Genomic DNA, 13261 nt, shown 5'->3' with positions numbered 1-13261 from the left:
AGTCTTCCTTGCCACTCGCTCCTGTCATGGTGGACGGTAGTTTAGAATTTCAGATCACCAAGATAATTGACTCTTGAGTTCTCCGTAGATTTCTTCAGTATCTTGTTCACAGGAAGGGTTATGGACCAGAGGAGAGGATGTGGGTACCAGCATTCGACGTGAATGCCAGTCGTTTGAAAGCTTTTCACAAGTCTCACCCAGAAAAGGTCAGTCCTGGGTGCCCGGAGGTCACCCATAAAAAAGCGGGGGTACTGTCACAGATGTTCCCGTGCCAGGAGATCAGTGAGACTGGCAACACCCCTTGCCCCAGGTGTTGCTTATGTGGTCATTTTACCATCCCTATTTATTGTGGCTTCTCTCACCATGCTGTGCAGTTGATGGCTTCAGTCTTGTTGTGGATTGCTAGTGTTTGGATCTCGGTGGAGTTCCTGTGCTTCCATATTCATTTGAAGTTAAGTGTCTCCTTCCCCTGTTGTTTTATTGCTTGGGTTTTCTTGTGTTGCTCTTTTCCCTGCCATTTGTGTTTAGGCCTGAGGGAGACTCCTGTTCGTTCTACGGTTTGTTGGAACAGGTTGTATCTTGTCCTGACATTAGTACCAGGGTCCTACAGGGTGAGTTAGGACTCTAGGTTCCTTTTTAGGAACTCACCTACCTCTGGGGTCAGTTCATACTTGCAGTCAGTCAGGACTTGGATTAGGGTTTCTCTATGAGGTGACCTGCTCATTTCCCTAGTTTCCAGGCCTTTTCCCCTCACCCCTTTCCCTCCTACGTTCGGTGTGGGTTTCCCTCCCTCACCGAAGTGTGACAGATCTTTAGTCAGAATGGAACTTAATATTCCATTTTCTCCCTTTTTGAGCAGAAGTGGGCTAGTCCTGCTTCCCACCAAGGAAAGGGTGCAGGAAGCTGTAGTTAGTTGAGAGTTGGAAGGAGACCAGACAACATAGTGCATTAAGGGGGCAGGAGTCTTGCAGGGAAAGCAGCTTGTAAAGCACCAGGACTCCTTGCAGTTCATAGACTGAGTATTATAAAGGGGTCAACGGCCAAAGGCTCCGCACTCAACAGTTCCAGAACCTCTAGAAAGTTCAGTAACAAGACTGCCAGTTTACCCTTAGCCTGCTGGAGCCAAGAGAAGGATCAAACATTGTTTGGATGCAGGGGTCGAGTCGAGGGGGAACGCGTGGGAACGGCGTTCCTACACTTTTTTAATGGCAGGAACGCCGTTCCCTTTCATCATGGTCTGTGTGCGGTGGGGCAGGCAGTGTGCGGCGGCAGGCACTGAGATGAGCGCTTCCATTGTGGAAGTGAAGCGCTCATCTCCATGGTGATCTGTTTCTGTTTATATCGCTGTCCTCAGGACAGCGATACAAACAGAAGGCTGCGGAGGAGCAGGGCAGGGAGGTGTGTCCCTTTGCTGTTCCTCTGATAGACTGCCGGCACTACTAGGCCGGCAGCCTATCAGAGGCCGGCGTAGGCGGCGCGATGACGTCATCGCGCCGCCGGCCTGAGCCGCACAGAGCTGGAGTCAGGACACAGGCTGGAAGAGGCCTGCATCGCTCCAAAGAGGTAAGTATAAGTGTTCATTTTTTTAACTATATTATACTGGCACATGATTGGGGAATTTTGGGGGGGGGGGGGGCTGGTATTATACTGGGCTGGCACATGATTGGGGAATTTGGGGGGGGCCTGGTATTATACTGGGCTGGCACATGATTGGGAAATTTGGGGGGGCCCTGGAATTACTGGCACAGATTGGGGGAAGGGGGGGTGTCTGGTATTACTGCCACATGATTGGGGGGTCTGTCTGGTATTACTGGCACATGATTGGGGGGGGTCTGGTATAGTGGCACATGATTGGGGGGTCTGGTCTGGTATTACAATACTGCCACATGGTTGGGTGGGTCTGGTATTACTGGCACATGATTTGGGGGGGGGGGGGTCTGGACCGTCTGGTATTACTGTCACATGATTGGGGGGTCTGGTATTACTGGCACATGATTGGGGGGGTCTGGTATTACTGGCACATGATTGGGGGGGGGTCTGGTATTACTGGCACATGATTGGGGGGGGTCTGGTATTACTGGCACATGATTGGGGGGTCTGGTATTATACTGTCACATGATTTGGGGAGTCTGGTATTATAATGGCACATGATTGGGGGGTCTGTTATTACTGGCACGTGATTGGGGGGTCTGGTATTATACTGGCACATGATTGGGGAATTTGGGAGGCTATGGTAATACTGGCACATGATTGGGGGGGTCTGGTATTACTGGCACATGATTGGGGGGTCTGGTATTACTGGCACATGATTGGGGGGGTCTGGTATTACTGGCACATGATTGGGGGGTCTGTATTACTGGCACATGATTGGGGGGCTGTTATTACTGGCACATGATTGCGGGGGCTGTTATTACTGGCTGATGAGAGGCGCTGGGGGGCTGATGAGAGGCACTGGGGCTCTTATCTGAGGTCTGATTGGGGGTCATTCATATTGGGGTCTGAGCTGAGGTGTGATCTGAGGTCTTATTAACATTGGGGGTCTTATTGGGGCTGTTAGCTGAGGTCTGATTAACATTGGGGGTCTGATTGGTGGTCTGACCTGAGGTGTAATGAAAAATATTTTTTTCTTATTGTGCCCACTTCCAGCCCGGAGCCCAGCTGCCCAGAGCACTGATCCGAAGCAGCTTGGAGAAAAAAGGCCTCACAGTCCCACACTCCTTCTGCTTGGCCAAGCCTGTCAGCACGCCTGAGTCTTCAGAACTGTAAGTAAATTATATATAAGGGGAGTTTTTGTTTTGTTTTGATCACAATGTGTACATTTGGCTCAGTCCGCAGCGACACAAATTACAGCATGCTAGATTTTCTGTGCTTTTTTTTCTTTTCCGCTACACGTAGCTTTCAAAAGCCCATTCACATGTATTGTATTTTAAAGGGGTTTTCCCATCTCAGACAATGGGGGCATATGGCTAGGATATGCCCCCATTGTCTGATAGGTGCGGGTCCCTATAAACTGGCACTTTACAATAAATGTTGCACTGAATTTTCAGCAAAATATTTTTTTTTTTGGGGGGGGGGGGGGGGGTTTGCAGTGGATCTTGGGTGAGTTCTCACACTTTTTTTTTCCCAGGACTTGACCCCTGTTTGGATGAAACAAGTTTATTCAAGTAAAACCATTAAACTTCACCAAGTCTGGACTCTACTTATTCCACCAACAGAATATATATATATATTAGCGGCTCACCGCCCTGCCTATTCTGAAAAAAGATGCCCTGTCTGTATGACTCACCCTGTCAATTCAATGAATATATAGTGTTATAGACATGCACTCTTCACCTGGACCCACTCAGAGACAGTAAATGCATATATATATATATATATATATATATATATAAATTGTATCTGACATATACGTACAGTACAGACCAAAACTCTTCTCATTCAAAGAGTTTTCTTTATTTTCATGACTATGAAAATTGTAGATTCACACTGAAGGCATCAAAACTATGAATTAACACATGTGGAATTATTTAAATAACAGAAAAGTGTGAAACAACTGAAAATATGTCATATTCTAGGTTCTTCAAAGTAGCCACCTTTTGCTTTGATTACTGCTTTGCACACTCTTGGCATTCTCTTGATGAGCTTCAAGAGGTAGTCACCTGAAATGGTTTTCACTTCACAGGTGTGCCCTGTCAGGTTTAATAAGTGGGATTTCTTGCCTTATAAATGGGGTTGGGACCATCAGTTTCGTTGTGGAGAAGTCAGGTGGATACACAGCTGATAGTCCTACTGAATAGACTGTTAGAATTTGTATTATGGCAGGAAAAAAGCAGCTAAGTAAAGAAAAATGAGTGGCCATCATTACTTTAAGAAATGAAGGTCAGTCAGTCCGAAAAATTGGGAAAACTTTGAAAGTGTCCCCAAGTGCAGTCACAAAAACCATCAAGCGCTACAAAGAAACTGGCTGACATGCGGACTGCCCCAGGAAAGGAAGACCAAGAGTCACCTCTGCTGCGGAGGATAAGTTCATCTGAGTCACCAGCCTCAGAAATCGCAGGTTAACAGCAGCTCAGATTAGAGACCAGGTCAATGCCACACAGAGTTCTAACAGCAGACACATCTCTAGAACAACTCTTAAGAGGAGACTGTGTGAATCAGGTCTTCATGGTAGAATATCTGCTAGGAAACCACTGCTAAGGACAGGCAACAAGCAGAAGAGACTTGTTTGGGCTAAAGAACACAAGGAATGGACATTAGACCAGCGGAAATCTGTGCTTTTGGTCTGATGAGTCCAAATGTGAGATCTTTGGTTCCAACCACTGTGTCTTTGTGTGACGCAAAAAAGGTGAACGGATGGACATTACATGCCTGGTTCCCACCGTGAAGCATGGAGGAGGAGGTGTGATGGTGTGGGGGTGCTTTGCTGGTGACACTGTTAGGGATTTATTCAAAATTGAAGGCATACTGAACCAGCATGGCTACCACAGCATCTTGCAGCGGCATGCTATTCCATCCGGTTTGCGTTTAGTTGGACCATCATTTATTTTTCAACAGGACAATGACCCCCAAACACACCTCCAGGCTGTGTAAGGGCTATTTGACCATGAAGGAGAGTGATGGGGTGCTGCGCCAGATGACCTGGCCTCCACAGTCACCGGACCTGAACCCAATCGAGATGGTTTGGGGTGAGCTGGACCGCAGAGTGAAGGCAAAAGGGCCAACAAGTACTAAGCATCTCTGGGAACTCCTTCAAGACTGTTGGAAGACCATTTCAGGTGACTACCTCTTGAAGCTCATCAAGAGAATGCTAAGAGTGTGCAAAGCAGTAATCAAAGCAAAAGGTGGCTACTTTGAAGAACCTAGAATATGACATATTTTCAGTTGTTTCACACTTTTTTGTTATGTATATAATTCCACATGTGTTAATTCATAGTTTTGATGCCTTCAGTGTGAATCTACAATTTTCATAGTCATGAAAATAAAGAAAACTCTTTGAATGAGAAGGTGTGTCCAAACTTTTGGTCTGTACTGTATCTATTAACACATCTCTAGAGATATATAAAATTGAAAAAAAAAAAAAAGTCAAATAATGAAATAAAAATGATCAAATAACTATCACATTAATTATAGACTGTATCAGTGATACATCCGATAGAATCGCAATGTCTGTCATCCATACATCGACCATAACCATAAGACTACAATATGTCTGTCATGGAAGGTGTACAGAAAACTAGAAGACACAAAATGAAGATCCGACTGACTGGTTCCAAAACTAAGGAACTAAAGGGAGAGCCCTGCAACAGACCTGGCTCTCTCCCTAACTGCTCAGCCTACGCAAAAATCTAAATGGTAGATGATCGCATATCCTCGTTCCTCGACTGTATAACACCTGAACACCCTATAATAGTGAGGGGACACGACCACCGGCTCCCTACACTTGATACGGAGGGAGTCAGGGTCACCTGGGATCCAGCAAACAGGAAAACACAAATGAATGAACAAAACTTATCTGTAGAAGACTCAGTAGTAGCATCCAGCATGCACACACTCCAGGAAGTTGTATAAACCGCAAAGTGATGCAGTATGGGAAGGGATTTAAAGGGATGCAATCAGTGCAACTACATGACAGCTGAGAGAGGCTAACGAGATGAGAAAACGAAAGCAAAACAAAAGGAACCTCAAGGAGGAGGTTCTGAAGAACGTCTGTAAGAGCTTCTCAGATGTCTGGTGGTGACAATGTCTTAATGTAGATGGTTCATTCTAATCACACGTAAAATAAATGTTAAAAGATGTAACTCAGTATTCTGAATTAAAATGTTGCATATTCAGCCATCCCAACCTGCAAAAACTCATTTCAGGGAGGTGCACTTCTATTTCAGGGAGGTTTTCTTTTCTTTTTTCTTTCACAAACTTTTTATTACATTTTCCAAACATATGCAGTATCTGCACACTTTGCTCTATGGTGTGGAGGACTGGGCTCATTACCCTGTCCCAAATTATCATATTTATGTATATGATTAAAGGGATTCTGTCACCACCTATAAGCCCTGTGAGCTAAACATATACTCATGTCCAGGGTAGCATTCTGATTTCTAAGGTGGCCTTATAAAAGCTATTTGTGGCTTTATTCTGCGGAAAAACAGGTTCTACTGTTGCACTGTGCACACGCGCCGAGAAGGGGACACTGCTACAGGTTGCCGGAAAGGTTTACTGCGAGTAAACCTTTCCGGTATATATTGTTTCACATGCGGGCGTCAGGGAGCCGCTATATAATAGCGGGAGACTCCCTGAATGTCCGGGAGACTTGAGATCCCTACATATTTATACACTATACTGTATATGCGACAGACACAGTATTGAATGGATGTCATCAGTGTCTGTCACATAAAATATAGCAAATATTGTGAGCTCAAGTGTATTATTAAAAGAAGGGTGGAGCGCTCCACGGACATTGCAAGTACCACTTTACCAAAGCTGACGGCTTGAGTGTATCTGCGCTGCACCACGTGGACCGCCGGGAACTGACAGCGGTACCACGTGAGACGCCGGCACAAGCGGTCGCAGCTGGGAATAGCCAGCATCACTCACCAATCATGGAGTTGTGGCGGTAAGGCAAGTTACATTGTCTCCTCATTGTTACCACGTGGGATGCACGGTCGGTTTACATAATACCACTAACAGCGAGTACACTATATGGATCGTTATTAAGAACTTATTATCAAGGAAGGAACAATAAAAGAGAACCTTGAACTGAATACAATAACCAACGCCAATGTAATGCATTGAAACAACCATATTTCATATATCTTTATATTTCGATATGCGGCTACAGTGAATAATCTATTTAAGAAATGGAAAGCTATTAATCTTTCACTTGACCCCACAATATTTGCTATATTATGTGACAGACACCGATGATATCCATTCAATACTGTGTCTGTCGCATATATAGTGTATATATATGCTACATTTTAATTTAGAATACCGAGTTACATCTTTTACCACTTATTTTACGTGTGATTAGAATTAAGCATCTACATTAAGACATATTCAAGTCTTATGGTTACTGTCTATGTATTTTTTAACACTTTATTATTTTATTTCATTATATTTGTTTGATATACTTTTTTTTAATTTTAACTTTTATATATCTCTAGAGATGTGTTCGTAAATACATATATGTCAGATACCATCAAATATATATGCATTTTAGTCTCTGAGAGGGTCCAGGTAAGGAGTGCATGTCTATAACACTATTTATTCCACCAACTCCATGCCTTCATTGCTGCTGAGCCTGACCCCAGAGAGCGACAGTATCCAGGTAGGAGCACTGTAAAAAAAAAAAAAAAAACTATTAGGGCTACCGCATACCACTTGGCAGCCTAAGGATCCATTCACACACCTGCAATTCTGTTCCGTATTTTGCAGAACGAAATTGCGGACCCATTCATTTCTAGGGGGACGCACGATGTGCGGCCCGGATCCAGAAATGCGGACCCGCACTTCCCTTCCTGAAAAAAATAGAACATGCCCTATTCTTGTCTGCAAATGCGGACAAGAATAGGCATATTCTATTAGTGGCGGCGATGTGCGGTCCGCAAAATGTGGAACGCACATTTCCAGTGTCCGTGTTTTGCGGATCCGCAAAACACACGTGGACTTGTGAATGGACCCTAACACTGGGACCCGATTGCCCTGGGGGTCAGCCCACTGCAGAGTGTCTGACAGAAGGTGATTTTACACAGTATACACAAGCAAGCATTTATTCTAGTGTAACAGAATAAAAGAAATAGAAAGAAATAATTGAGGAACTTTGATTAGGGAAAGCTCTGAAGGAGTGAGGGTCTGGGCATATTGCTTAATACAGCTGCTGCAGCACCTCATTCCAGCAGTTTTGTGTTACAAGACCAACCACCTGCAAGAAAAAACATTTTTGTTTTCTTCAAAATTTTAGGTATCTATGTGGGCGTATTGCCAGCACAGCACTCCAATAGTATTCTGCTGCTGAGAAATCGCACATTTTTTTCAAATGCATTTTATTTATTTTTTAAATGCGTTACATTATAGCAAATACTTTTTATTCTAGTGAAATTAAGTGCAAATTACACCATAGACAGAAATATTACCGGCCTTTCCTGCATTTTTATATTAGTGGAAGGGGGAATAATCGCATTACAAGTTTGCAATGTGTGTTTTAACAGTAAAGAAGTATTTTGTGAACTTGCATTTTTAAACGCTAGTATCACAGTAGACAGAAGTCTTACCGGCCTTTCCTGTATCATTATATTGGTGTTTAGTTTTTTTTTAGTTTTTTTTTTTGGGGGGGGGGGGAATAATTGCATTATGAGTTTGCAATGTGTGTCTTAATAGTAAAGAAACGTCTTTACACAAATAACCCAGTAGGCAGAAATCTTAAAGGGGTTGTCTCTTCATGTACAGTGGGGGCATATCGCTATGATATGCCCCCATTGTCTTATAGGTGCAAGTCCCACGGCTGGGATCCGCACCTACACTCACCTAAAGAATTATTAGGAACACCATACTAATACGGTGTTGGACCCCCTTTTGCCTTCAGAACTGCCTTAATTCTACGTGGCATTGATTCAACAAGGTGCTGATAGCATTCTTTAGAAATGTTGGCCCATATTGATAGGATAGCATCTTGCAGTTGATGGAGATTTGAGGGATGCACATCCAGGGCACGAAGCTCCCGTTCCACCACATCCCAAAGATGCTCTATTGGGTTGAGATCTGGTGACTGTGGCGGCCATTTTAGTACAGTGAACTCATTGTCATGTTCAAGAAGCCATTTTTCCAGTCTTCAACAGTCCAATTTTGGTGAGCTCGTGCAAATTGTAGCCACTTTTTCCTATTTGTAGTGGAGATGAGTGGTACCCGGTGGGGTCTTCTGCTGTTGTAGCCCATCCGCCTCAAGGTTGTGCGTGTTGTGGCTTCACAAATGCTTTGCTGCATACCTCGGTTGTAACGAGTGGTTATTTCAGTCAACGTTGCTCTTCTATCAGCTTGAATCAGTCGGCCCATTCTCCTCTGACCTCTAGCATCAACAAGGCATTTTCGCCCACAGGACTGCCGCATACTGGATGTTTTTCCCTTTTCACACCATTCTTTGTAAACCCTAGAAATGGTTGTGCGTGAAAATCCCAGTAACTGAGCAGATTGTGAAATACTCAGACCAGCCCGTCTGGCACCAACAACCATGCCACGCTCAAAATTGCTTAAATCGCCTTTCTTTCCCATTCTGACATTCAGTTTGGAGTTCAGGAGATTGTCTTGACCAGGACCACAACCCTACATGCATTGAAGCAACTGCCATGTGATTGGTTGACTAGATAATCGCATTAATGAGAAATAGAACAGGTGTTCCTAATAATTCTTTAGGTGAGTGTATATCGAGAACAGAGCCCACAAGGTGCTGGCTGGAGGACTCCGGTTCGGCCACCATTAAGCCAGCTCCCCATAGAAGTGAATAGGAGCGAACCGCGCATGCACAGCCTCCGCTCCCATTCATTTCTATGGGGCCAATGGAAATAGCCGAGACAGCGCAGTGTCCCGGTGTGAAGCTGAACTCCGTTCAGATTTTCCATAAACTGTCGGTTTGCGCATGCGCTTTTCGTCAAAACTCAGAAACGCCTCCTTACGTCATTAGCAGTGCAACCGGAAGTTTGGCGGTAGGGAAATCTCATGAAGTAGGGTAATGTAACGCTACACCCGGACCCTCAGAAAATGATTGGAGGGCGACTGCGCATGCGCAGTGCACCCTCCTTCACTTGCGGGCTCCGTACTGGATATAGCAGTGACAAAGCACAACTTTTTAACAAGTGACAACTGCACACCTTATATTCCCCAGGCTCACTGTCACTGAAATAGGTGCAACTACATTGCACTTGCACTGAATTTATTACCATGCCCAGTGTTCATAAACTCAGAGCAACTCCGCTCTAGAAACTATTGACTACAACTACAATGACAAATCCCCCTTTGCGCCTCTGCCGCGGTTATTCAGTCGCACTGCGCAGACACGCTCTATTATCTCGCGTTCGGGTGAGCGCACTGACTGCATGTGCTTATTACACCCCCTTCCAACAACCAAAACCTCGCACACCCGCTCCTATGACGTTACTGACAACTAGGACCCTTTAAATCCGAGCACCAGCCAATCACAGAGCTGCTACCGCAAAGTGTCATTCGCTAGGACCAATCAGCACAGTTCAGCGGAACAACTTCAGTCACGTGTTCCTTCCACTGTCGCGTTTTAACTTCCAGCTACAGATTGACCAATCAGACGTGAGCATTCCACGCTCCAGCCAATCAGCGCTTACGTTAGTCTAACGCGCGGCCGGTTTGATCGCAGTGACTGAAGTTGTGGAAAATGGCGGAGACGGTGGATGAGGCGCTCTGACCCCGTTCTAGGAGGGTGTAATGGCGTCCTCTCACAATGTGGTGTTACTGGTAGACGCCGCGGACTCGTCCCTGAAGAGCCGGGTCAAGCTGCTGTCCTTGCGGCTGCTGAACTTCTTGACGTGCCGTGCAGGCCTCGGCCAGGTCCGCTGGAGTTACCGCTTCTTGAATTCGCTGGGGGGCCGGTGTAGGCCGCCGCGACGCTCCGAGCTCCGAGAACTGGGCCCCCGCAGCTGGGATGAGTTTGAGGAGGAGCTGGAGGCCTGCTGGGAGCGGGCCCGGAGCAGCCGCAGCTCGAGTACGCAGAGCTCCCGGGCCTCCCTCACACACACCGCGCTCATGGACACCTTGTCCGACTTCCAGTGGGACCGGCCGGACATCACGTCTCCAGCCAAGCCGGCAGTGCTGAGGGCCCGCCGGGGAGGGCGGCTGATGGCTGCGGAGGAGGCCCTGAAAGCAGACTCCGCCTCGGAGATGATGGCCAGCCCCGGCTGTAGGAACGCGGTGTTCATCCTGTCTCCGTGCCCCCACTCCCGGGCACAGCTCACAGACTTCACAGCCCCCGGGGAGGAGGAGGCCGGCCTCCAGCAAGTGACGGACAAGCTGCTGTCCCGGGCCCTGCAGAACATGGTCAGCAACAAGAGGGTCACCCTGTACTGGCTGGACACCTGCGACTGGGCACAGGTGAGGACTGGCGCTGTGCACTGCTGGGACCGTGTCCTGGTTCTATACCATAGACTTCCCAGACGGTAGCACATTGTGGATTGTGTCCGGATTTAGGGCTCTCACCTCTTCTGATCCATGATGAGACCAGAAAAAGTGAAAGAATCCGTTAAAGGGGTAACTAACCCGTATAATGCCCGGGCCCCAGTGTATACATTCTGCTTACCAGCTCCCTGGCACCTGCGTCACTTCTGATCCCCACACGGCTGCAGCTGCATCTCCCTGGCGCACAAATCAAAATATCAGATGACGGGGAGCAGTCGATAGCAGGCCGTGGCAGGGGCGAGCCTCCAAAGCGTCACGTGTTATGTATGGAGACTCGCCCCTGTGGGTGCTGGAAGGCGGGGTAAGTATAACCTATGAGGGGCCCAGGCATTGGGGTGGTTGGATGACCCCTTTAAAGAGGACCTGTCACCTCTCCAGACTTCTGTTTTATTACTTGCAATTCTGGAGAATCTATTCTGATCACTCTGGTGTTCCTGTATCATTCCTGCTATTGCCAGCAGTCTGCAGTAACAGTACTGCTGGGTGTTACCAGTAGAGGGTGTGTCTGACTCTGTCCAATCAGTGCTGCTGGTGTCACTGTGCAGGGATACACCCCCCCCCCCCCCAACTGGTAACACCCATCTGTACCTTTACTGCAAACTGCTGACAATTCATTCATAGACTTCTGACAGGAATAATACAGGAATGGCACATCATGGAGCAGGCATGCTCAACCTTCTGCCCTCCAGCGGTTGCAAAACTACAATTCCCAGCATGCCCAAACAGTCTACAGCAGGGCATTGTGGGAGTTGTAGTTTTACAGCAGCTGCAGGGCCGCAGGTTGAGCATACCTGAGTTCTAAGAATAAGTGATACTGAATAGTTATTACATGGTGGATGCAAGTATTTATATACATATCGGGCTACTTTCACACCTCCGCTTCCGTCACAATAATACAACAGTCTACATCAGTTATGAACGGATCCGGTTGTATTAGCTTTAAAATAACCATGATGGATCAGTCATGAACACCATTGAAAGTCAGTGGGGGATGGATCCGTTTTCTGTTGTCCGAGAAAACTGATCCGTCGTCATTGCTCTCTGAGGCCAGTGAGGTCTTCTCAGAGAAGACCCTGGTACAGAGCAAATACGCACCCTCGTTCAAAGCAGCCTTTAAAGATCTCACCAATATCTACAAGGAGCAAATATCCTCATGGTGGGAGATAGTTTTTCTATCGATTGTATCTTAAAAATAAAATCGTACCTAGAGGCCTGAGGATCACTTTGACTCCAGCAAGTAGATGTAGGTCCACCTCTCTAATGAGTAAGTGGGAGGACGAAGCAACCAAAAGCTCGCTGCGATTTATGCAACTCTTGCTGGAAGAAGAGAAGGTCAACCTGGTAAGCCTTGAGAATAAACTCAAGGATCAGATTGAACTTACACAAAAATTCAAGAGTGAGACAGAATTTAATAACAAGGAACTTCAACTTAAAAACACTATAGACAAGATCCAGTTTCACCTTAAAGAGCGTAAACATCGCCAGTTCAACAGGGACCTACCAGAAGGATTTAATTGTTATATTACGGCTAAGACTGAAAACCTCATCTCAGAGAATGAATTCGACTTTTTGTATAAAAAACATCCCACTGTAGCCACCTTTTATAGTCTACCTAAAATTCACAAGGGTGGCATCCTGGTCAAAGGGCGCCTGATTGTATCAGGTGTGAATAGTCTAACCCAGAACTTGGGAATTTATCTAGATCGCATTCTAGCACCATTTGTCAAAACACTGCCCTCATACCTGAGAGACACGAGTGACCTTTTAGGTCGCCTTGAGGGGATATCTTTGGAGGAGGGTACATCTCTGGCCTCAATTCATGTAGAGGCCCTCTACTCGTCCATACCCCATGCACTGGGAATGAGGGCAGTGGAGTCATTCCTCATTACCAGAGGACAACAATTCTATCCCCATATGCTTTTATCTTGCGTTTACTCAATTTTGTCCTGACAAGGAATTATTTCTTGTTTGACGGGGTCCGTTACCACCAGCTCAGGGGCACCGCGATGGGGAGTTTGCGTGCCCTGTCGTATTCGAATTTGTTCCTGGGCTGGTGGGAACGGACCCTATT

The 13261-nt window shown here is 46.3% G+C and overlaps 1 protein-coding gene across 4 annotated transcripts in view; it reads left to right on the top strand.

Moving 5' to 3' along the window:
• Window positions 1-10366: 10366 nt before the first annotated feature.
• The window catches only part of TICRR (TOPBP1 interacting checkpoint and replication regulator), a 66554-nt gene continuing 63659 nt past the window's right edge, over window positions 10367-13261 (top strand). For all 4 annotated transcript variants that reach the window (XR_006387803.1, XM_044279474.1, XM_044279475.1 and 1 more), the window contains exon 1: window positions 10367-11106. Coding sequence is in view for 3 of the 4 variants with exons in the window: in XM_044279474.1 (XP_044135409.1) it covers window positions 10444-11106 (663 nt within the window). In the remaining variant the exon portion in view is untranslated. The remainder of the gene's footprint in view (window positions 11107-13261) is intronic.

The sequence above is a fragment of the Bufo gargarizans genome, chromosome 2 (assembly GCF_014858855.1).
Source record: "Bufo gargarizans isolate SCDJY-AF-19 chromosome 2, ASM1485885v1, whole genome shotgun sequence".
NCBI lineage: Eukaryota > Metazoa > Chordata > Amphibia > Anura > Bufonidae > Bufo > Bufo gargarizans.
Note: the sequence above shows the minus strand (reverse complement) of the source record. Positions and strands in the feature narration are given on the sequence as shown.